Below are 24,749 nucleotides of genomic sequence, written 5' to 3'. Positions count from 1 at the left end.
GGACTAATATAGACCAAAATATAACCGCTAAATTAGTCCAATCGATGTCAAACCGTTTAAAAGAAGTTATAAGACGCGGTGGTCGAATAACAAAGTATTAATTTTTTTAAATTATGTTATTTATTTTTTTGTTTTTTTTGCAATGATGAATACTTTTTTTGTTTAGTTTTTTGTGTTCAGCTGTAAAATGGCCCTTTTTGTTCCAATAAATACTATTTTTTTCTTTAAAAACAATGAAATTGTGTACATATATATCACACAAGCACTACTGCATCATTAGTTTAATATGTTTTTATTCCAATTGTCTTTTGTAGACTTATTAAAAAAAAAACATTGAATGATGAATACTTTTTTTGACCGCTGTATATATATATATATATATATATATATTTATATATATATATATATATATATATATATATATATATATATATATATACATATATATATATATATATATATATATCGCCCGATTTTAACTTCTAAGGTCCCAGCAAGCGCATTTATTGAATAATCTTGCCAAAATTTTGCAAAACGCTTTCCTCGACGACTGCTACAGTATCTGAGGAGTTTGCTCGAAAACGGATTCAGATTTAGATATAGCTCTTATATATATGTTCGTCCGATTTTGAGAAATATTGCATCATTTGTTATTCGATTTTGTCGAAATTTTGCCGGAAGGATTTTCTTATGGCTCTCTATATTACTGGTGAATTTCATAGAAATCGGTCCAGATTTGGATATAGCTGTCATATATGTATATCGCCAGATTTTCACCCCAAGAGCCACTGCAAGCGCGTTGTTTGACCAATCTTGCCAAAATTTTGCACAACGCTTCCCTCGACGACTACCACATTATCTGAGAAGTTTGCTCGGAATCGGTTCAGAATTAGATATAACTCCCATATATATGTTCGTCAGATTTTGGGTAATTTGCTATAATGTTGTCATTTGTCAACCGTAGTTTTTACAGTTTTAAACATATTTGCTCGCCGCGGTCTATTAAAATTGGTTCAGAATTGGATATATTGGGTTGCCCAAAAAGTAATTGCGGATTTTTAAAAGAAAGTAAATGCATTTTTAATAGAACTTAGAATGAACTTTAATCAAATATACTTTTTTACACTTTTTTTCTAAAGCAAGCTAAAAGTAACAGCTGATAACTGACAGAAGAAAGAATGCAATTACAGAGTCATAAGCTGTGAAAAAATTTGTCAACGCCGACTATATGAAAAATCCGCAATTACTTTTTGGGCAACCCAATACATATTTCTCATCGAAGAATATCTATAATACACCTTCCCCTAGAAAGTAGACTTGGAGGCTTCAGGGCTTTGTTTCCATATGATGTTTGTTTCATCCAGGGGTTTTAGGGGTTCATCTAAAGGAATTGATCTCATCTGACACGCAGGAGATTTCTAAGGGGTAAGGATCGGAATCAGCTATGCAGAATTGCCGAAACATTCTTGGAGATGACATATGACTGGACTAGACCTAGGGATCTAAATGTTAACCCAGAGAAAACTGAAATCACATTGGAAGACGAAGGTGAGCCAATTCGACGCCCCAGTTTTTCTCTACAAAACGATTTTGATATCCGGCAAGGTCAAATACTTAGGAGTGATCTTGGACAGCCAGCTACTGTAGAGCAGAGATTAGCATGCACCATTTCTGGGAAAAGGGTAAGTGACACTTTTCACAAGGAAGAATATTTTTAGTACCTGCGAAGAAGTAATTTTAGTACATTTTATACTGGGAAGATTTGCTTATAGCACTACTTTCTCCTCGAGGAGTAACTTACCTTTTCCCCATTACATTTTCTTAGGAAAGTGTATTTAAAACCTCTTTCCCTAAAAAGGGAGCTTTTAGTGCCACTGGATTACTGGCTTAGGTGTATGCCCATAGTGGCATGGGGCGGAAGTATATTCGCACCCTCTTTTCAACCTAACGTAACCCAACCTAGTGCCATTCTCCCTAAAAAAGTTGCATTTAATGCACCTTTCCGTAGGAAAAGTCATTTTAGTATCTCTTTTCCGTGAAGGAGTACCGTTAGTATCTCTTTCCCTGGGAAAAGTTAAGTATAGTTTCTCCTTCAATGGGAAATGGGCATAACGCCCAAAGTTTTCTTGAACGTTGTGGCCTATCTGTAGGCGGACATAACACCCAATAACAAAGATGACACAAAGCCGAATAAATGGGTCGCCACAAGTACACAGAAAGTCTAAAGCAGAATATTGTTTTATTGTAATTTTAAGTCTAAAAACGGCCATAAAGCTTAATGGGCGTTTTGGCCGTTTTTATGGAGGTCACAACGACCAAAAAATTATTTGGCCGCCGAAAGGTAGGTCATAAAGCCCAGTTTTTTTTGGCGTTATGTCTCTTGTGCGTTCTGACCGATCACCACTTCTGGTATCCCTTTTGCTAAGAACGGGTAGTTTGTGTTCCCCTTTCCTGAGAATGTACTTTTAGACCACACTTCTTTGGGAGAGAGTACCTTAAGTACCTTGAAAAAATTTACTCTTTCTAATTTTTGCCAAGTTCCCATTTCCCATTAAAGGTTACTTTTAGTACCTCGTTTCTCAGTAAAGGGTACTTTTGGTACTTTTTTCCCCTGGAAATGGAACTTTTAGTATCTCTTCTCCCAGAAAAGGCACTTTAATACCTCTTTCCTCAGAAAAGGGTACATTTAGTATCTCTTTTCCTCTCTATATTTCCCTCTTCTCAGAAAAGGGTACAACTTTCTGCAGAAAAGGGTACTTTTAGTAACTTTTTCCCCAGGAAATGATACTTTTAGTACATATGTCTCCAGGAAAGGGTGCTTTTAGTAACTCTTTCCCTAAAATGGGAACTTTTAATACCTCTTCCTCCGGAAATGGTACTTTATACCTATCTCCCCAGGAAAGGGTGCTTTTTAGAACCTCTTTCCACAGGAAATGGAAAGTGTACTATTAGAACCTTTTTCCTCAGGAAAGGGTACTTTTGGTACCTCTTTCCTGGGGAAAGGGTACTTTTGGGACCTCTTTCCTGGGGAAAGGGTACTTTTGGGACCTCTTTCTCCAGGAAAGGGTACTTTTGGGACCTCTTTCCCCAGGAAAGGGTACTTTTGGGACCTCTTTCCTAAGGAAAGGGTACTTTTGGGACATCTTTCCTAAGGAGAGGGTACTTTTAGGACCTCTTTCCTAAGGAAAGGGTACTTTTGAAACCTCTTTCCCCAGGAAAGGGTATTTTTGGGACTTCTTTACTCAGGAAAGGGTACTTTTGGGACCTCTTTATCCAGGAAAGGGTACTATCTCTTTAGTACTTCTTTCCTCGGGAAAGGGTACGTTCAGTACGTCTTTCCCCTAGTAATGGAACTTTTAGTACATCTTCCCTCGAAAGTGGTACTTTAATACCCCTTTCCCCAAGAAAGGGTACTTTTAGTACCTCTTTCCCCAGGTAAGGGAAATCCTCAGGAAAGGATACATTTAGTACCTCTTTTTTCAGAAAAGGGTACGTTAATTACCTCTTTCTGCAGAAAATGGTTCTTTTGGAACCACTCCTTAGGAAAGGGTACTTTTAGTATCTCTTTTTATGACCTTTTTCAGGAAAGGGTACCTTTAGTACCTCTTTCTTCAGGAAAGGGCGCATTTAGTACCTCTTTCATCAGGAAAGGGTACCTTTAGTACCACTTTCTTCATCTTTCTGTTTGAAATAGCAACTTTGGTACCATTTCCTTGAAGATAGTAATTTTAGTTCCTCTACATTTACTTACGAAAGTGTACCATTGGCGGAGTTTCAGTACACAATTCGTTCAAATGCACAAGCTCATTTTCAAGTGCACATTGAATTCAAAAAAAGTACTTATTTTATATGAAATTAATACATATTTCGAACACATTCGGTACACGTTTGCCAGTAGAGTATACATTCTCTAGAGTACCTTTTCTCGCACCTCTCCTTGGAAAATCCTATCTTCAAAGAAGAAAAAATTCTACTCCACTCATTCTTGGGGAGGGAAATTTTGTTTGGTTATATTTCCTTCTAAAAAAGAACCCCCCTGTTAAAGGCATTCTTGACTTTTATGTAATTTGTGAGCACTATTTGGAAAAGATTGGAGATTTGCAGTACGTTTTGCTTTTACTTCCCTTTGGAAAGGGAACATTATGTTTATTTTTAAGGAGGAAAAGACATGTTTTGTTTGTCGTTCCCTTTTCATACTTCTTCTACTCTTCGTGCTACGTACTGTTTTCCAAGAAACGATAAGGAATGCTGCTTTTCATTCGACTTTTCATGGAAAAAGCAACTTTTATTGAAGCTTATGATTTTTCTTAGAACTCCTCATTTATCTTGTTAAAGCAGCAAATATTTGTCGGGAAAATTGTTTTCCTTTCCAACACCTAAGGCACTGAAAGCCAATGTTTTTATCCAAAAATCATAAGCTCATGTGTGTAGTGTATTTGGGCATTTATTCTGATTTATATCGTTTATATATACAGATTGACATAGATTTCTCTTAATAACTGTGTGTGTGTGTGTGTGTGTGAGAGAGTGTATAAATTATTACTTTTTTTATGTTATAGTTAAACAATTTTCGATTTATTTCTTTAAGTGTATATATTATATAGAATTTTTTGATTTAATAATAATAATGCTATAAATGGGGCATGCATACAGCAGAGGAACACTGTTGCAAGAAATTACCAATTTAGCTTATAATTGAACTAGAAAACGAAAAAGAAAGAATGAAGATAAAACATACAAACAAACTAATGGTGGAATGTGAGACAAATCCACGCATATTCCTGTGACAGCCTCAAGACGACCAGGGAACCATGGACAGTAACTGCCCCAATGGCCCAAACGACGCAGAGCTGCGAAACGAAAAATTTTCCATAATTATGAATATAATGCTTTGAAAGTTTTTTAGGGTTGGCCAAATAGCATTTCTGAGCCAGGTGGTATTGTATTGGGATCCACTGTGGAAGTGAAATAATTGACAGGTGTATTAAATGCTTCGGCATGTGAATGTGATGACGGCTACTGGTGATGCTGTTGCTGCTGTTGTTGTAGTTGTTTCTGTTGTTCTTCAAATTGCTTTTGAATTCTTTGAAGATTTTGTTGGTTTTGTTCCACACTCACCAAAGGTGGTAGTTGGTGACTTTGTTGCAAGGTCAGATTATAGGGATTCTGCACATATTCCTGATAGATATCACCTCCAGTGGGTTGGGTGGCCGACTGTTGCACATAAACAGGGGTGAAACTTTGAACAATGGCAGGTGTTGGTTGTTTTTGCAGTGAAGGATACTCATTGCCAGCCATTCTATGGCTAAGTGGCACTGTGACATTTTGTTGTCCATCCGTGCAAGTGGTTGCAGCGGTTGTACCCGACTGCTCCCTAAACTCAGCTTCAATCTCGGCCAAAGTGCTGACATCATCGCCTCTAAAAACCGAAGTGTTCAATTTGCTGGTATTTATATGTTGGGAATTTTCATTGCCACCTGCACTTGCGTTCATCGATTCGTGTTCCTTCTGCTTTAGCATTTCCTGATGCAGTTTATACTGCTCATAGTACTGATTGTATTGTTTAGGATCACACAGATTGCCACGAGTACTTGCAGAAAAAGTTTTGGAGTTGAAAATATATTGGGCGAAAGAATGGTCAAATATATGCGAAAAGATACAATACTTTCCTCCCAATCATAACGTCCCCGTTTGTTATTATTGGAAGGAGATTATTGACAATTTGAGTACTCACGAACGTAATGATTTTTGTAGCAGTGCAAATAACTCGCAATTCCATGATCTTTATTCTTGCTTACAATACAGTCAAATCCCTTCTTGTACTGCAGATCTATCTGCATATGCAACAGGTTTGATTATAAAAGCTAGAGGTGGCCTGCTTGACTTGAATGCCAAACATTTCACTGGAAGAAATAACTCAAATGTATTTTGTTCAATTTGTAATTTAAACCAGCCCGAAGACACATTACATTTTATTGGAGCTTGCCCTATTTTAGCAGAATACAGAACAATATTTTTTGGCAAGCGTGTTCTTGAAGAGAGTGAAGTTATTCAGATACTAAATGGCACGAATTTTCTTTCACTGTACAAATATATTATTGCAAGTTGTAAATATAGAAAATTAATTCTAAATGAATACAATATCTAATCACATTTGAATTCTTTTTATTGTATAACTTAATATGAGAAAATGGCAAACAGCAAATCGCTAAGCCAAACATAGATGTAGAATACGAATCATTTATATATAATTTATCGAGGAAGTAACATAAGCAATTTGTAAGCTCATCTATTAATTAAATAAAAAATAAATTGTTGCTGTACCAAATGTCTGAGTTGGGTTTCCTCAGGCAATTCCTTACTGGGTGACTGATGAGAGGTGGCCCCACTGTCGGGTGGTGGAATAGTATCAAATAATTCTATGGAATAACTTTGACTGTCTTGGTCAGTGTGGCCACTGTGGGATTCGTTAAGTAAGGTCGATGTTAAAGGTTGTCCTGCAGCCCTGCAGGAGTGACAGTTGATGCAGCTGCAGCTGATCCCTGAACTGGAGATAATACCTCAATGCCAGTATTTTGATTTCCACCTGTTGCTAAGCCCGTAGATGGTGTGGGGAATTCATTGGAACCGTATTGAGCTGTAGCTGTAGATTGATGGAATTGCTGCAGTGGCTGCTGCTGTTGTTGAGGCACAATTATCGGCATATTGGTGACGGGTAACTTCAAAAAAATTTCTTTTAATTAAAGTCTTCTATTTTTATGTTTTTCTTTTATATTACCTGGCCCAAGAATAACGGTTGTTGCTGTAGCATCTCAGCTACAGGTGGCTGCAGTATTATACTATGCCTAGGGGACCCTATTGGAGACATTATCGGCACTAGTGAAGGAGCTGAGGATGCTATAGGCACCACATTCGTTTGTGGCAACGTTGCGGCAGCTGTAGGAGACCTCAACTCATTTACGACTGGGGATGCATTAACGGCTGCCGCTGATGAGCTTGGTTGTTTCATGACATGTGCTCTATTTCCTTGAAAATTTGAAAAATTTTACACTTTTTTATATGTCTTAGGTCTGTTTTTTTTTAATTCTAATTGCGATGAAAATGGAAATGAGATTTTAACACTTAACCAAGCGAATATATGAAAATCAATTTCTAAAAAATTTTCATTGAAAATTAAGAAATTTTCCAAAAAAAATTATAAATTTTAACAATAAAAAAAGTTTGATTAAAATCAAAATTTCGTTAATACCAATAGCAGTTGGTTACAATCAATAAACAGATAATACCAGTCGATAAAAAGCAAACGATAACACATAATGACAGCTGAGAGTACATCTAGTGCTGGCCTATGACAAATGCTGGCAAACTATCGATATTCGCAACATGGTTGTAGCGAGCAAGCGATCGGTCCATTGGACCAGAACGAGGGTCCAAAGGACATATCGCCGCGGGAACATGATGCCCACTTGTTATTTAAAGACGCCAATAACTCGCATTGTCATATCTTGCATCATAGGCACTCAATATTTGTGCGAAAAACCGGTGCCGCCCGGCCACTGAGACCCTCCGCTCGATACCGCCGTCCGCGACTGCCGTTGCAGGTACTATATATGGAGCATTCCACTATACGCAACCTGTGGACGCGCCCGGTAACTCGCAGCTATGCTTCTCGGTACAACAACACACAGATCGGACCTCAATGTTCCGGCCTGTATAGTGCTCCCAGCTATCCCGTGTCGGGCGGCGTCTGGGTGGTCGGACTATATGACTCCCCCAACTGCTCCCGTGCGGCAATATACACAACAGCAAAATTCCAGCCTTAGTATTGCCGGGCCAGTGAGGGAATGTGTATCTAATAGAATTTATGAGGCAAAAGAGAAAAATTGGTTGCTGCAATGCAATGATGGCATACGGAGTGGAGGTGGGTTTTGGCCTTCGTGATATACCATTCCGTGCAGTATAGACCCATTTCGCCTACGCCTGGCGCTATTGATGTCTACATGGAATGTTTGGGGATAGCAGTCAAGTCCGGCACTGCCGAGATGGGACTGTACAACGTTTACGTGCCGCCGGGTGGTAGTTGTGACCCAGATGGGCAAGCTCAAAAGTACCTCATAAAAGATTTTATGAGGCAAAAGAAAATATTGGTTGCTGCAATCCAGCAGAAACAGTTGACCAACACCTGCAGCCTAGACAGTTGTCACGGATACAATGGCATACGGAGTGGAGGTAGGTTTTGGCCTTCGTGATATACCATTCCGTGCAGTATATACCCATTTCGCCTACGCCTAGCGCTAGTGACCTCCACATGGAATGTTTGGGGATAGCAGTCAAGTCTGGTACTGCCGAGATGCGACTATACAACGTTTACGTGCCCCCGGGTAGTAGTTGCGACCCAGTTGGGCAAGCTCACGCGCTTATGCCCAGTTGGGCAAGCTCACAAGCGCGTCATTAGTGAGCTGCTGTCGGGCCATAATGGTCTGGTTCTAGGAGTCTTTAACACGCATCAGCTACAAGGCTTGACGAGGATCGCCATAACAACGAAGACGCCGACGGCGACGACGACGACGACAACGCTTGTGATCCACTGCAGTTTATGTTCGCACCAGGCCTTGCAATATATTCAGTGCGACTATACTTCCGTAATGACGTGAGGCCAGAGAAAGTTCGGAGATGCACCCACTCCATGCACCGGTTACACCTCACCGACACCTAACGATGAAGGAGGCAGTTCAGGCAAACCGAACAGAACCAGTGACCGAGGTTCTTTTCAATCCCGACACGGACCAGAAGCTTGCGGGGAAGGCACTCCGGGACGTGCCTCTCCCATTTCATCCGATTGAACTGATCAGCCAAAAGCGGCACCAGGTAGTCTGCCTCTGTCTGTAGTATCGCCTGAAATACACTATCACCTCCTCAAAGCTACTCAAGGCTTCTCTAGCCATAAATGATGAGCATTCAATCAACTACATTATTACAAGATTTCATTGTCTCTGTGAATACCGTCGAATGGTGTAAAAAATGCGTTTTTATCAAAAGTCTCAACTTGTCCTCCGTTCTCTTTGCTCTACCTCCCATGTAGTCTATTAACGATTCAGTTTAGACATGCGTGTTTGAGAGAAACTTTTTCATCTTCGCAACGTCGTTCCGGGAGGTTTGTTTTACTGATCTGATATGATCATCCTATCGTATTCCATGAGCCGTGTATATTACGCATCCAAATAAACTGCCGCTCTTTTACGATGTGCTCTGTTATAAAGTTTGTGGACTTCTTGCCCAATGTTGCAAGACTCCCCGGTCATCCGGCGTTTTTAATGAGCTGATTTCCTTTCTCGAAGAGGGCAATTATCTTCGAAAGGCCCTACCCTGACATTGTCGCCAATGTCTTCTATGCTTAGGCAATCTAAAGTACCTTGCCCAAGTCTTCCTCTGAATAGACATCCGAATTTTTTCTAGCTAGTTTTCATTTTTTTTTCCCGCCGTGCTATTCTAAACCTAATGCAGCGGCGAATAAGAACTGACTCCTATAGGGACTCAAGACGTAAATTCGATAGATTGGTTTATGCGGGAGTCCTCTTTTGGGACCTATTCGGATCATGGATACGATACTGGAGGTCATAACAGAAGTCATATGCAATATCTCAGTTAAATAAAAAAAAATTGAGCCTTCTGTGTTTCAAGAAGTCTATCAGAAGATCGTTTTATACCTGTCAAATTACAACGAACATTTCTATAAAAATCAAATATTAAAAATCAAATTATTTCAACGAAATCAAAATTTTCACCATAAAATTTTTGTTTCTCTGAATATTCAAAATTGAATTTAAATAAAAAAAAATTTAAGACAAATTTTAGGGTTGGCACAAACTATGAATCCAATATTAAAATCCAATAGAAATACTTATAAAAGTTAAATGCTCGACAAAATCTTCCTCATTGCTATGTATAGATTTATCTAAAACACTTCTCCTTGAAAGTATTCTTGATCCACTTCAGATTCTTCAAATATTATTGTTCAAAAAATGTCTCTTGAAACTTGTTCATTTGCATATACAATGCAAGAGCATTGGCAAAATTTCCTATTTTCCCAAATAAGATGTAATGGTAACCATGAGATTATAATTCCAAACATCATGCCAACTTACCTTCATCGCGAAATAGTTCATCCTTAAGATTGGGCAAAAATTCTCCTATGCGCTTCCAAGTGAGTTCCCATAAGTCCATGCGCAGTGAACCATCGTTGTTGTGGAAAACACGCACCGAATGCATTACCAACAACATATTCTTGAGAATCTCTTGCATTTGTTCGGACAACATATCCGAACCAACTTTCATAAACTTCTCAATATAATCCAAAATTTGTATCCAAAGATCATTGAAGGCATTGCCCAATTCAATGAGTGGTGTTAGATGATCTAAAAACACTTTGGACATTATAGTCGCCGTGCGTATTCTCGACTCTTCCAACAGAACTTGATCCAAGTGTGCCACAGCCGGACTCTCTGGCAATAATTCATTGAGCAGTGGGAAAAGAACCTGTTGGAAGCATGATGCCCATTCCGTACCAGATAGTGTTTGCAGATCATGTACCAACAGAGCACGTAAGCAAGAGATGGCATAGGTTCTTACTTCACGTCTTCGATCCATGGCCAAACGGGCAATACCCTGCAGCAAAGGACACCAACGTTGTGCCCACAAAGCCGAGCATTGAGGAACTGCACAGCCCTCTTCGGCCCACCAACGGAAAATCTGAGCTGTTCGTGTGTATAGAGTGTACATAAGAACCAGCAGTTGAAAGGATAGCGTTTCATAGCGTTGCGCCAGATCGGATTCATCAACGCTCTCACCTTCCATGCCCACATCGATGCCAGAACTACCATCTTCACCATGTTTGTTGCGCTCATTAGAACGATCATTACGTCTATTATTAGGTTTTTTCTTTTGATTGCCAGCGGCAGCCAGTGCTGCTTCAATTCTACGACGTTGACGTATTCCACCATCTCGACATGCCTCCACAAATGTGCGTATGCATCTTACACAACTTTCAAAGTTATAGGGTGTTATGTGGGCCACATTACGCACAATGAAAGCCAAAGAGTCCCAACATTTGAATAATGCAAATGGCATGTGATCCAAGAGTTTACAATTATACACTAAGTTCGATAACACTGGGGGACCAAGTGAATCCGGAGGAGATTGTGGTCTGTGGGAGAGAAAAAAACCAAAAGTGAAGGCATAAAAAGTCCATAAAAAACATACATTCTAAATAAAGGCACAAATGTTGGCCCCATGGCAGTATCGGAGTTACGGATTATTATTACCTATTATTAAAAGCCATTTGGTACAATAGTACCTTTGATAAAATACGATAATATCCGATAAGACACATTGACAGCAGATAAAATCGAAAGCAGCCTAAGATATGCAATAGCATGTTCCAGAATAAGATAAATCTCGATAACAAACGATAATTAAGTTATTAATATCGATATAAGGCGATAGCATTTGATTAAACAACACAATAGCCGAAAAACTCGATATCTATCGATAAATTGATATAAAAAGCCTATAACAGCCAATTAAATGTGATAAAAATCGATAATATACGAACACGGCTAATTACAACAACATTCGTTAGCTACCGATAAAATGCAATAACATTTGATTACAATCAACAGCAGAAAATACGCCATAAAATCAATAAAACGTTTTTTAGTCCATTTGGTACAAGAGTACCTTTGATGACATACGTTAATAACCGATAGAACGCATTAACAGCAGATAAAATCGAAAGCAGCCTAAGATATGCAATACTATATCACAGAATTCGATAACAGCGGATAATGGGATTTTAAATCCCGATTATATACAAACACCATAATAGCCAAAAAAAAACTCGATATCTGCCAATAAATTGTTAAACAAAGCCTATGACAGATAATTAAATGCGATAAAATTCGATGACATGCGAAACCCGCAATTACCATCGATAATTTTCGATGATAGCCAACAACACGCGAAAACTACCGATAAAACGCAATAACAGTGGATTACAATCAATAGCATAGAAAACGCCTTAAAATTGATGATACTATTTTTAAGGCCATTTGGTAAAATATTACCTTTAATAAATTACGTTAATAATAACATCCGATAATTTGTCGAAAAATTGCTGTAAAAACCCTAATGGGGTCTATACATGGCACATCATAATGCGTGGTCATTGTAATAGTATTGGTAAAAAAGGGTGTATGGGTCACATGTACACATAACCATGTCATCAGTTATGGCTGAAAATCAAAACATTTAATTTTTTCGATGATTGCCCACTATCAATAACCGTTTACAAAGAAATGTGTAATCATTACTTGACAGAGATTAAAAAACAAGTTCTGTCCAAAATAAATGAGATATACAAGTATAAAATGAGAATAAAAGTATAGAGAATTAAATAAAATCAAAGAAAAGAAAAATCGATATAAAGTTTTTGGCAAAAGCTGTAATCAACACGTACACACGATAAGTACGATCATGATGTGCCTATAAACTGCCCATTAGACAGCCAATTAAATGCAAAAAAAAATCGACAATATGCCAAATCGGCTAATTACCATCGATACAAAGCAATAACTTTCGAAGATAGCCAATAACACGCGTTAGCTATCGATAAAACACAATTACAATAAAACACATGATTACAATCAAAACCAGCAGAGAATACGCAATAAAGTCGATAATAGCCCATTTGGTGCAATAGAAATTTTGATAAAATACTACATATGATATCTAACAAGACAAAGATAAAATTGAAAGCGTCCTAAAATATGCAATAACAAGTCACGAAATACGATAAAATTCGATAACAGCCGATGATATACGAGAATGTGGAAATAAATCCCGATAATATACGATGACACTCAATTAACACCATAAAAGCCGACAAATTCGATATCGTTCTATAAATTGCTATAAAAAGCCTTTAACAGCCAATTAAATGCGATAAAAATCGATAGTATGTGGAATCGGCTAATTACAACCCATACAAAAGCAAAAATTTTCGAAAATGGCCAATAACACGCGATAGCTACCGATAAAAACCAATTACAGTTGATTACAATAAAAAACCGGAGAGAATACGCCAGAAAGTCTAATATACGCAATAACGCTATACTTACACGCAGGAGTTGCCGATAACATTTGATAAAAGACAACAACTGCCAAAGATGGTCAATTTACGTAATATGATATAAGCTAATAAACAAACGAAACCAGCCACGACAACTGTCGATAAAAGTCAATTAAAAGATGATACGACTCCATAATAAGCGATAATAGGTCGATAAAAGTCTATTGCTTGCCGTAGTCCCATCAATGAGTGCTATTCGATTAAATTTAAGTTCAATGATAAGGTGCCTCCATTTTATAGCTAAGTCCGAACAGCGTACCGCAGTGGGATACCTCTTTGTTGAGAAGTTTTTTCATGGCTGTCATATCAAATACAGTACCTCACGAATGTCACCATCGCTTTGTTTCAATGTTCCCGCCAGGATTCAAACCCAGAAGTTTTAGGGTCATAGGCGGGCATGCTAAGGTCTACGCTACTGCGGCATACTAACACTTCTATAAAGCATAATAAAACGGTGTTTGTAGCCAAAGCCGCCGATGACTTTTGATATCAATCGATAAACCATCAAGCACAGTAAATTCCTTGAAAAAAAGCCAAAATAAATCGATAACTGCCAATAAAAATTAATAACACGTAGTAGCATGCGAAAATGGCCAAAGGCACGCGACAACAATCAATATCGCAACGAAGATAACCAGCAACACGATAAAAACTAATAACACGTAGTAGCATGCGAAAACGCCCAAAGACGCGCGACAACAATCAATATCGCAACGAACATATGAAATCTGCCGATAACAGGAAATAAGTGATTACAACAAATAACTTAACAAAAGAGCACGATAACAGATGCGATAACTTTCGATATCAACAATAAAAAACCACAAAAGACCGATTAATATCGATTAAAGCCTAAAGCGATAATAACTTAAAAAATTGTCGCCAACAATCGATAAATCTAACAGTCGAAGATGATGCTAAACCTAGCCAAAAAGGGCATAGATTAAGCAAATACATAACATATGAAAATCAGAATATAAGTGATAACAGCCGATAACAACGTACAATTTATCGATTACAATTGATAAACCTAACACTTGCAGATAGCCAAGCTACACCAACCGATAACACACAATAAGTCAATTGCCGTTAACTTTCGATAAAAGCCCCGTTAACTGCCAATAACAACTAATGCATAGCTAGTATCGAACGATTGTTGTTGTTGTAGCAGTGTGTTGACTATAACAACCTATACATAGCTAATATCAAGCTATTAAACTGATAATGTAAATGCCGATAATGTACGATAACAGAACCTAACAAGCGATAGCTGCCGATAACATGCAAAAAGTGCCCGACACAGGATAACGTTGAGCATCACGCAAACTGGTACGTTGAACTCCGATTATGTGGTGTTCATCGTTATCACCAAAAGCTTAGCTGAAAGCCACCGGACACGTCCACAGGTTGCTCGTTTACCTTTAGGAGCTTGACGAGAATCGCTACCTGTGGTGGTTATTACAACAAAAAAACATGAATAACGCCTAGTAGCATGCAAAAACAGCCGATAACATGCGATAACAATCGTAACGACAATAGCAAATAACACGTGATGGCTCCCGATAACACGTAATTAGTGATTACAGCCAACAATTGAATAAAAGCAAACGATAACAGCTGGGATAACTTTCGATATCAATAATAAAAAGATAACAAAAAGCCGATTAATATCGGTAAATAATATTAAAGACAATATAACATCATACGATTATTTAAATAGCTATATTTCGCGACAACAAAAAATGACAATTGATATCGGCCGATAACACGCAATAAATAAAAAATAACGCAATAGCTGTTTTATTTGAGTACTACATGGTCCAAATCATAATCGGCCACGATACTTGCGATAAAAATCGATTATAGGTTATACCATAAAACCATTGACAGCCGATAGCAACTGATAAGACAAAAAAATATGCCGATAACTTGCGCCATAATCACACTTTAGGCATGATAATAGTCATTAAAATGCTTACTTATAGCCATTCTATACAAAACACAAAAAATGTATCAGTAATATAATTTAACCATACCTTGAGGCTGCCAAATCCGTATCCTTATTAACCAAAATCCAATTCTCAGCCGTAGGACTAGAGGGAAATGGACTGCTTGTATTAGAATTCTGTGTTTGTCCTTGTTTTGGCACCGCCTGTTTGCCACTCAATTCCGAATCTGATATATAACCCCTATCCGGTAGGCCAGAATCATCTTCACTGCTTAAAGCTCCATCTGATTTTGCAGCCAATCCATTTGGCACTGGCAACGAGGCATCATCGTATTCTGGAGGCTCTGCACCTGCTCCCACACACTCCAGTATGGTGAAGACAATTTGCCAATCCTGCTCAGAGTGTATATTTTGAGCTGAGGTTTTGAGAAGTTCATACATGCCTATGGAAATTTGTTTGGATATTCTCAAAAGTACCGCAGGCTTTAGCATCAACAACATTTTCAATGATTTCAAAACAATGGGACACAATTCCTCATTGCGCATTAGATAGATGGCCAATTTAAGCATGGCAACTATACAACGATTCAGTAGATAATCATAGCCACAAGAGGAACCTCCCATCAGCAACAGGTACATTTGATCACGAACAGCTGGCCAAAGGGGAATCATGCGATCGCGATTGTAAATAACGATTTTCACCAGGAATTCCATCCAAAAGACCACAACATCTTCGCCATAAGGCATGCCAATTGATTTGTGAGCACTGGGAGCTTTTAGGGAACTCAAAACCTGTTTCAACAGCTCTTGCAAGGACTCTAATTGAACAAATTTCGATTCTTGGATCATCTGATCTAGTTGGCATTCTTTTATACATTTTTTGCCAATCTTTATAAATAACTGCTTTTCGTAGGAGGGCTCACGTTGGCCCTCTGAGGACAGATACGAATATAGACTGGAAAATATGGCGGATTCTTGCTTCTGGCTAGGTTTTTCCAATATCAGTTGGGCTTTGCCCGAGGGCTCACAGAAATCTTCGACTTCCATGAGAGATTTTGGCAGCAACTTCAAACGGAAAAGTTGCAAATACAAATCCAGTATATGACGCCAGCCATCTCTCAAACAGTCACCATAATCATGGACCAAAGCAAAGACGGTTCGCATAGCAGCTTGAGCCTTGAGATTAAGCCCAAAGTTGACAGCTTGCACAATTTCATTGGGTGCAGGGTGTGTGGTCTCTTGTTGGGCCGAACTTAAGATGCTGGTGAATTTGCATAGGGTTAGAATCAAAGCATCGAAATCCTCGTGTAGCCCATAAAATCCAAAGATAGCTGCACATTTGGTAAAACCTGGGAAGAAACAGAAAATTGCCTTCAAAATATTGCAATTCTAACATTAAAAAGAGAAATTACCTGTCAATGTCCTTTGATAACCATTTTCACTGCTCTTATCGAACATAAAGCTTAGAGAGCTTAGGGAAGGACCCCATATAACATTGAATATTTCCATGTCATAAGTGGAGTCGTGTACATAGGTAAAGGCTCCATCCGAACCAGCACCACGTCTTAGCAAAACTTTCCATAGGTAATTTTCACGCACCAAACCGGTTTGTTCGGCAGGCATGACTATTTCATCATTTCTAAGGAAGAATAAACAAGATTTTATTGATGTTTTTGTATTGTCAGATTTTTAAAATTCATACTTTATGGCATTAAAGATGGTGGCCAACAAATCCTGATCATAATCTATACCCCCATTGAGACCCCTAAGATTCTTAAGGAAATCTTCTTGGGTCATGGGAATATTGAGACGCTTGGCATTGGAGTTATGTTGGTCCATATTCAACATAATAATGGAATAGGCCAAACTAAAGGCGGCATCTGTATTGGCAAAAGGCTCGCCATTTTGTTTCTGTTATGAAATAAGGAGAAAAGGAAGCGGTGTGAAAAATCAATTCGGTACACACTCATTTACCATACTCACATGCCAATGCTCTGCAAAATGTTCCAATACCAAAAAAATCAATGGAGCCTCGCCGGGCAAACGGAATGTCTCCAAATACAAACGTAGAGCCTGATCAACACGCAATCCCACAAAATCAAAAGACTCCACGAAATTCATTAGTATTTTAGAGTCCACATTCTTTTTCTTCGATATGTATTCGCCAATCATTTTCTTATCCAAGCCAGGATTTTCACGCAAAAATAGGGCAACTTGCATGGGATCAAGTTGCACATTCAAAATACCGTTATCCTGCAGGAATTGTATACCCTTATCGGGCCGTTGATTGAAAAGCTCGGTGCCCTGGCTTAGCAAACGTTTCTTGTTTTTCACCTCTTTCAAATAATCGCCTGTTATGGCTTTCTTTGCAGCCGTATCACCAGACAATAGGCGCAGCCTTGAGGATGTGTTTATAAATTTCGATATATTCTCTACATACTCTTTCTCCTCCGTTGCATTGGTGCCATCATCAATGACTATGCCTTCCAAACCTGAATTGTGACGTGAATGTCTGTGGGATGGAGGAGTTTGGGTATTTGGTCCATTGAAATGTCCATCGTAGCCACCGCTCACATTCTTGGCAGCCACACAATTACCCTCAATGCTGTCAACCACTGATATCAATGTGTCCATAGCTAAAATGTGGGTATTATAAATGGCATTGGTGGCCGAGAGTGTATATTTCGATAGGAGATTTGTAATGCTTTCGAACAAATCACTGCAATACAAATCGCAGTCGTAGTTTATGTAAAGCTCTGTCACAAAACCGGGTATACGCCAAAGCTGCAGCAGATTATCCAATGCCAGCTCACGCATTTCATAGGGGGTTTTGGGATTGTCACTGGCTATGATTTCTGACAATTTCTTGAGGTAGCTTTCCAGCTGGAATTTCAAGTGACCCCTCAGCGATTCAAACATAAGAAAGCAAACTTGCAAATCGGCCGCAAAAATGGTCAAGCGTTCGGAATTCATGAGCTAAAGGAAAACAACAATGAAAGAGTAGCAAAAGTAATATGCTTTAAATCTGAAAACAACTTACGGCAAACAAATTGCGGCATAAATCATCCTTGACCAGCTGCAACAAGGAATCATATTTTCCTATATTATCGGCGCCCACTTCAAAAGCCACCGTAAGCAGGCTCAGACCCATATGCATCATGGTGTCGGTGTTTTGTTTATCCATTGGATTGCATAAAAGTATTAAAAAGCGAAACAATTCTTGTATGCAAGGCAAGCCATAAGGAACCAGCGGAGCCATACCCTCGGAGCCATCAACTGAATTTTGTTGAGTGAACCGAACACCCACAGAATTGATGTACTCACTGCTACCACCCTGCGACTGAGGAGATTGGGGCCTGCCATCCATATGGTCTTCACCTGCATTGTTTTGATTTTCTCCAGGAGAAGCTGGTTCAATGGAAATGGCTGGAGCATTTTGCTCTGTATTTTCTGTTGCTATAGTGCTATCGCCTGTCTCCCCCTCTGCTACTGTTGTAGTCGACGTAGGGGTCTGTGTTATCTTTCCTTGTAAATCCACAATATTACCAGCCGGTGTGGCTGGAGTAGTGGCCAACGGCGGTGCCTTTAAATGATTTATGGTAGCGGGTGTAGCCAGGTTTTGCCCATCTTCACCTGGTGCGGAATGAGTAGATATCTTTCGTAGTTCATCTCCCGTTACCTTAGACAAACTTTGACTACGATGCAGATTCTCCTGGCCCATGGTGGCAGTTTTCACCGCACGCTTTCGTTGTTTTTTATCCTTGTCCATAGATGCCGCCATCATTTGGAATTTTTTTAACAGACCCGATTCACTGCGGTCATCGGCAAATTGTGGCAGACGCATAAACAACAGCAGCACCATATCTTTCAAAGCTTGTTCGGCAGATCGGCGCAGCAGCTCATTGAGACGAGGTTCAAAGCATATTTTAAAGCAGCTCAACATAACCTCGCACACCGACTCATTGGTGAGCACTGAGCCCTCAGGGCTGCGCATCAAGGAGTGCAATACTTCCACAACCCTAAACAAGGTGACACCATCCGAGGACTGGTCAGTGCCCATGAAACGAGCATGGGTTACTGCATCGACAATGTTTTCTACGGTCACAGCCAAATTGGCACAGGTGGGATCTAAAAGGAAGAGTTTACACAAATCAAGCATATCACTTAAACCACTTACAGCTTACCTATTAATCCATAAGAAAGAAATTTATTTATGGCTGACAAGGCCAAACTGGTCACTGCTCCTGTAGTCTCTTCGGTGCGTATGACCTCCAGAAAGGGAGCCAAAAAGACATTTGGATCAATAAGGCGCAGATCTTCAATGCGATTCAGAACTTGTTTTAGACCCATAAACAATTTCATTAAGCCATCTTTCTCCTCATCATAAAGAAAAATAGGCAATAATGAAAACATCAGCATCAACACCCGCAAACAATCACCATACACGCACAATCGCACACACAATCAAATGTATATTTACAAACAACACACAACATACACACAAAGAGGTTCTGGTCGGTCAACCAGCCAACCAACCAACCGACCAACTACATATATACACGTCCATATGTCTTTGAACGGTCAGATATGCTTACCACGTATGCTGAGGCATTCCAACGGGAACCCCTACGCATGGCGGTCATTAAAGTGGACATTTCGCCACGGACCACAAATATGCCATTTCCCGGCAATGACATTGTGTTTTTCTTTCGTTTTTCTGCACACAAATATCTTGCAAAAGTGTTGTTTTCCCAACAAAAGAAAACTCTGTGGAAAATTTTTTTTTTTTTTTTTTTGGACTTTAATCGAAATGGCAGAGTACGACTCTATATGCCAGGTTGTACTTCCGAAGTTGGTGTCCCCACCAACTGTAAATTAAAACACGTGTATCAAAAATACAGAATTAAAACCAATGTACAGTTATAACTGTACTGTGTATAACGATGACTAAGCATCGAATCCCGAAGCGTCCGCTTCAGACGAATTCTAAATGCAAAGTGGTGGAAAATTTTCTCTTCTTAAAATCGATCGAGGGTGTTGACGGGTAAACGTTTTTCCTTTTTCTATATATTTCTTAGGGTATTTTTATATTTGCATATACATTATTTCACACACAGTTGGGCACAAATTGTATATTTCTATTTGAATTTACATTTTAATATGGTATTTTCTCAATTTTATTCAAATCTTTAACACATATTCCACGCAACACCACCACGACAGAAATTAAAATTTTAGTGATTAGTGATTAAGTGTGTTTATTTGAGTCTTCTTCTTTTTCGATTACATTTGAAATGACTTATCGATTACGTTTAAAATAACATTTAGAACTATTATTGTCTCGTTCTAATACACGATGAATGAATAATGGCTACGTGCTTGACAGTGAAATGTATACATATGGATACGAATATCAAAATAAGATGGAATATGAAAAAGGCTTGCTCTCGGCCTTTACTGTTACGTACAGAGCAAAGAGAGTCTGTTAAAATAATAATTCACTTTACTTATAACTAGATAACAAATACAACGAAATAACAATTTCTGTTAAAACCGTAACTAACAGAATGAAATGGACTAGCCCTTTAATTAATGGAAATGTAAATATCACAGTTGCGTATGTATATATACATGTGTGTAAATAGCGTATTCATTAGCACGTTTTATATATGGGTTGTAGTGTTAAGACGGTGGTTAAACGAATTGAGCAAGCTCATTGTAAGTATTTAAAATACATTTAGATATAAATATACACGTATAACTAAAATAATTTAATATTCCTAGATATTTTTCTTCTCTTCTCTCATCCACGGTGTGATCCTATTATTGTTTTCTTGAAAAATTCAGGAGTGTCGAGGCGGGCTGAAGCGTTGTCATTGTTTTCATTTATTATTGCAACAGGAGAAAGGTAAGCTGAATCAGCCCATGTTGAATTTTCCTCCAATTCATAAATTTCTCTCATTAGGTCATTCTCATGTTCGGCTAACCCTTGAATAAACTTTTCTTGAAGCTTGAAACCATACGCACATAGTGGTTCAATGCCAGATTTATCATAAATGTAAGTGTTAGCATATCTTTTAGTGCGATTTACATAAAATTTATTTACACATTTCCTCAGGATTTTCCTCTCAAATATTTCCAACTCCTTTGCCACAGTAGGGGAAATTGTGAACCAGATTTGGAAACCATAGGCGAGTACCGGTCTTATAGCCACCTTATACAACAGTAACTTTGTAGACTGAGGTAAGTATTTACTGTTTAGGATATAAGAAAAAGAACCTAAAATTCTCTTCGCCTTTTGTAGAACTTCTCTGGCATGCAAGTTGAACTTCAACATCTTGTCAAATGTCACTCCGAGGTATTTTATTCTGGACTCAACAGGAATCGTGACACTATTAAGGGTAAGGTTAAGTGTTTTACTCTGGGGTACCACATATCTTGGACATTTACCAGAGGCGTTCCTAATGCATATTGCTCGGGATTTGGTTGCGTTTATTTTAATGCCCCAAGTATTATAATACTCATTAATGAGTCCGAGGTGTACCGATGCTTTTCCAAGAGCAATTTCAGGGGATTTGTCATGGGCATAAATAAGACAATCATCCGCGTATAAAATTGCCTGTGAGTCCTGTGATGTGTGTGGGAAGTCATGTAAAAATATATTAAAAAGATATGGTGCCAATACACTTCCTTGTGGGACGCCACTACCAACGGCCCCAAAGGCGGACGTTGTACCCTGTATGTCTACACAAAATCTTCTGTTTGTGAAGTAACTAGCCAATATTTTCACAATGTATGGATCAGTGTCCAACTGGACAAGCTTATAGATGATACCTGGGTGATAAACTGAGTCAAAAGCCTTTTCTATGTCGAGTGATATAGCAACAGTGCAGCATTGGTTACGCAGATTGACGATGATATCGTTGTGGAATTTCAATAGTGCATGCTGGGTGGAATGGGTTTTCCTGAAGCCAAACTGGTATTGTGGTATAGGTTCAATAAGATAACCATTTTCAACTTTTTCCTTTAGGACGTTTTCAAACACTTTCCCAATGTTGGACAGAAGGGAAATCGGACGATAATCGGATGGGGTCTTGCAGTCAGGCTTCTTCTTGATAGGGAGTATCTTTGCAACTTTCCAATCTGAAGGAAAGTATCCGTTATTGATGCAATGATTAAAAATAAATGTGAACAGATTTATAGTTGAGTCGGGAAGTTTTTTCAATAGAAAGTTAGAAACTCCATCTAAGCCACTTGATTTCTTATTATTTGTACGTTGGATAATGTCCCTGATCTTTCCAGGGTTCGTGAAATGGAAATTATCATGATTATGCAACGCATTGAACTCATCACTAAATGTATAAATATGGAGAGGAGTAACATTTATACAATTATCTATTCTCAGCTGCAAATCAGCAACTGGATTATGAGGTAGTCTTTGGCGAAATGTCTCTGAGTAGAATTCTTGGAAGTGGCGTGTGATATCGGAACTATTGGTGAGTATGTTGTCGTTCTGGATGATTTGTTGGCAGAACGGTGATTTAACTTTACCAGTTATTTGATAGATTTGTTTAAAAGCGGATGGACCAGGTTTAATATTCTGCAACCTTTTATTGAAATGATTCGCTTGCTCAATGTTGACTGATTCTTTGATAATAATTTTTATCAGTTGTATCTGCTTAGACAATACAGTATATTCACTACTTATTCGGTTTCCCGTGCGGTGGAATATTTTTTTAAGCTCTTTCTGCCAACGCTGTTTAATTTTATATAATTTCCTTGTTTTATCCGAAAGGGGGAATTTATTTTCTTGAAAAGTACTTTGCTTTGAGTGGGCATTATGAATAGAGTGAAAAGATGTTTTGAAATCATTTATCAAAATATCGATTTCGTCATTCCTAAGGTTGGAGTTGGAAAGTGGCATAATGCGGCAAGATGCAGAGTCCAATTCTTGGATAAAGCTGGGCCAGTTCGTGTCCTTATAAGAAGTATATGTTCTTGGAGACCTCAAAAGGAGTTCTGGTTGATCAACCCGGAGAGAAAATTTAATCGGAAAGTGATCCGAGAAAGAAGGCAATGATTCGATGTGGAAATTTGGTGCAGTTCTATTAATCAGGTGTGGACTGACCAAAAAGTGGTCCAGGTATGAGGCGCCATTTGGGTAAGAAGGCACTGAGTCACATAATCGATAAACATCAAGGCTATTATCTTCGAGCCACTTTCGTAACAACTTTCCATTTAAATTTTCGAGTAAATCACCCCATATAGGACTTTTCGAGTTCATATCACCTCCCAATATGAAACCATCAAAATTTCCACAAAGTTGTAGCAGTTTGTTCAGATCAGCCTCAAATCTTTGAGGTGGATAATTGCAGGGCACGTAAATTGAACCAATCAAAATCTTTCTACGGGTGTCATCGTTGGCAAATTCAATCTGTACTAACGCAGTACTTATTCCAACATCATTTAAAAATATACGATTAAATTGTATATTATTCTTAATAGCAACTACAACACCAACCGAGGAGTTATTATAGACATAATTGTATCCATCTAATTTTGCTTTTCTATTTCCTTTCAGGTGACATTCTTGAATGAAACCAAAATCAATTCTATTACGATGCAGGCAGTTTTTGAGATCTATCTGGCGACTAGCATCCACCAGAGATCTTACGTTGTAAGTCAAAAATTTTATGAACCTATGGTCCATGATTAATTCGAATTTTATTCAACAGGCGCAAATATTCATTCTTGGCCTCAGTCTTTGGCATTGTTGGATATCCAGATAAAAAAATGTTGATCTCCTGCTCCAGAGTCAACTCTTCAGATTCCAGAAATATGGAAGCTAATTTGAGAAATTGATCAATGACAGGAGGTTTTTGTGGCTGAGCATTGAGCTGCGCAGGACGCGTATGAAATAGATTGGAGAATGTATGGCCTGGTGTCACCATAGATAAGCCTACAGCTCTATTAACGTTATTCTTAGCAAGAGACCTCTCCTCAATTGCCTTAGCTACTCTTTGCCGACGAGCAGCAACATATTTCCTATATGTTGGGCACCCCCGCCAGTTAGCGGGATGGCCCACCTCACCACAGTTGGTGCAATAAGGGTCTGAGGAGTCCTCTCTAGTGCGCTGACATTCCCCGGGCTCGTGCTTCTGATCACACTTGACGCATTTGTACATTGAATTGCAATTCTTTGCAATGTGGCCCCAGCGTTGACACCGCCGGCATTGTATTTCCGAATCTGTTCTCCTCGGCTTTTCCCAGGAGACTATCTGACTCAGCAAGCCTCTGATACCAGAAATATCTGAGAGTTTCTTACCAGGAAATAGAGATACTAAAAACAGGCCCGTATTACTGTTCCTTTGTGTCTTGTACATTGCAACATTTGCCACAGTGTCTGGAATAATTTCATCTAACTCCTCTTTTATATCCTTTATTTCAGTGTCAGCCGTAAGACCTCTTAGAATAAAGGAAGGCTGTTTCAACTCCTTTGGTGTAAATGAATAAGAATGGATGCCCTTTTCTCTCAAAAGGGCCATCATTGAAGAGTGAACGGACGGATCAGAAAAAAATATTTTACTTTTATTCTTATTCATATTTTTTACCTTG

At 38.7% G+C, this 24,749-nt stretch overlaps 2 protein-coding genes across 2 annotated transcripts; both read right to left on the bottom strand.

The window, feature by feature from the left end:
- Positions 1–4,426: 4,426 nt before the first annotated feature.
- Positions 4,427–5,779, bottom strand: LOC131997881 (PH domain-containing protein DDB_G0275795-like). The gene is made up of 2 exons (XM_059369740.1): positions 5,739–5,779; positions 4,427–5,590 (listed from the first exon to the last, which is right to left on the bottom strand). The coding sequence occupies exons 1-2, from the start codon at positions 5,777–5,779 to the stop codon at positions 5,017–5,019; spliced, it is 615 nt and encodes a 204-aa protein (XP_059225723.1). The 3' UTR covers positions 4,427–5,016.
- A 3,999-nt stretch (positions 5,780–9,778) lies between these two features.
- On the bottom strand, positions 9,779–20,132 carry LOC131997648 (Golgi-specific brefeldin A-resistance guanine nucleotide exchange factor 1-like). The gene is made up of 9 exons (XM_059368831.1): positions 19,730–20,132; positions 19,319–19,517; positions 18,175–19,262; positions 17,118–18,110; positions 16,837–17,045; positions 16,547–16,773; positions 15,223–16,483; positions 10,146–11,203; positions 9,779–10,079 (listed from the first exon to the last, which is right to left on the bottom strand). Exons 1-9 carry the CDS (start codon positions 19,829–19,831, stop codon positions 10,009–10,011), a joined length of 5,208 nt encoding a protein of 1,735 aa, XP_059224814.1. The 5' UTR covers positions 19,832–20,132; the 3' UTR covers positions 9,779–10,008.
- Positions 20,133–24,749: the final 4,617 nt, after the last annotated feature.

The sequence above is a fragment of the Stomoxys calcitrans genome, chromosome 5, assembly GCF_963082655.1.
Source record: "Stomoxys calcitrans chromosome 5, idStoCalc2.1, whole genome shotgun sequence".
Taxonomy (NCBI): Eukaryota; Metazoa; Arthropoda; class Insecta; order Diptera; family Muscidae; genus Stomoxys; species Stomoxys calcitrans.
The sequence above is the reverse complement of the archived record's forward strand: the minus strand, read 5'-3'. Positions and strand labels throughout refer to the sequence as shown.

What these genes read in the sequence shown, in the direction of transcription:
- LOC131997881 (XM_059369740.1), bottom strand. Translation starts at nt 5,779, where the DNA reads ATGGAATTGCGAGTTATTTGCACTGCTACAAAAATCATTAC. An exon ending in ACTGCTACAAAAATCATTAC is followed by an intron (nt 5,591 to 5,738) that starts GTTCGTGAGTAC and finishes TTTTTCTGCAAG; the next exon opens with TACTCGTGGCAATCTGTGTG.
- LOC131997648 (XM_059368831.1), bottom strand. Translation starts at nt 19,831, where the DNA reads ATGTCATTGCCGGGAAATGGCATATTTGTGGTCCGTGGCGAAATGTCC. An exon ending in TTATCAAAGGACATTGACAG is followed by an intron (nt 16,484 to 16,546) that starts GTAATTTCTCTT and finishes GTTTCTTCCCAG; the next exon opens with GTTTTACCAAATGTGCAGCT. An exon ending in TGAACTATTTCGCGATGAAG is followed by an intron (nt 10,080 to 10,145) that starts GTAAGTTGGCAT and finishes TTGGGAAAATAG; the next exon opens with GAAATTTTGCCAATGCTCTT.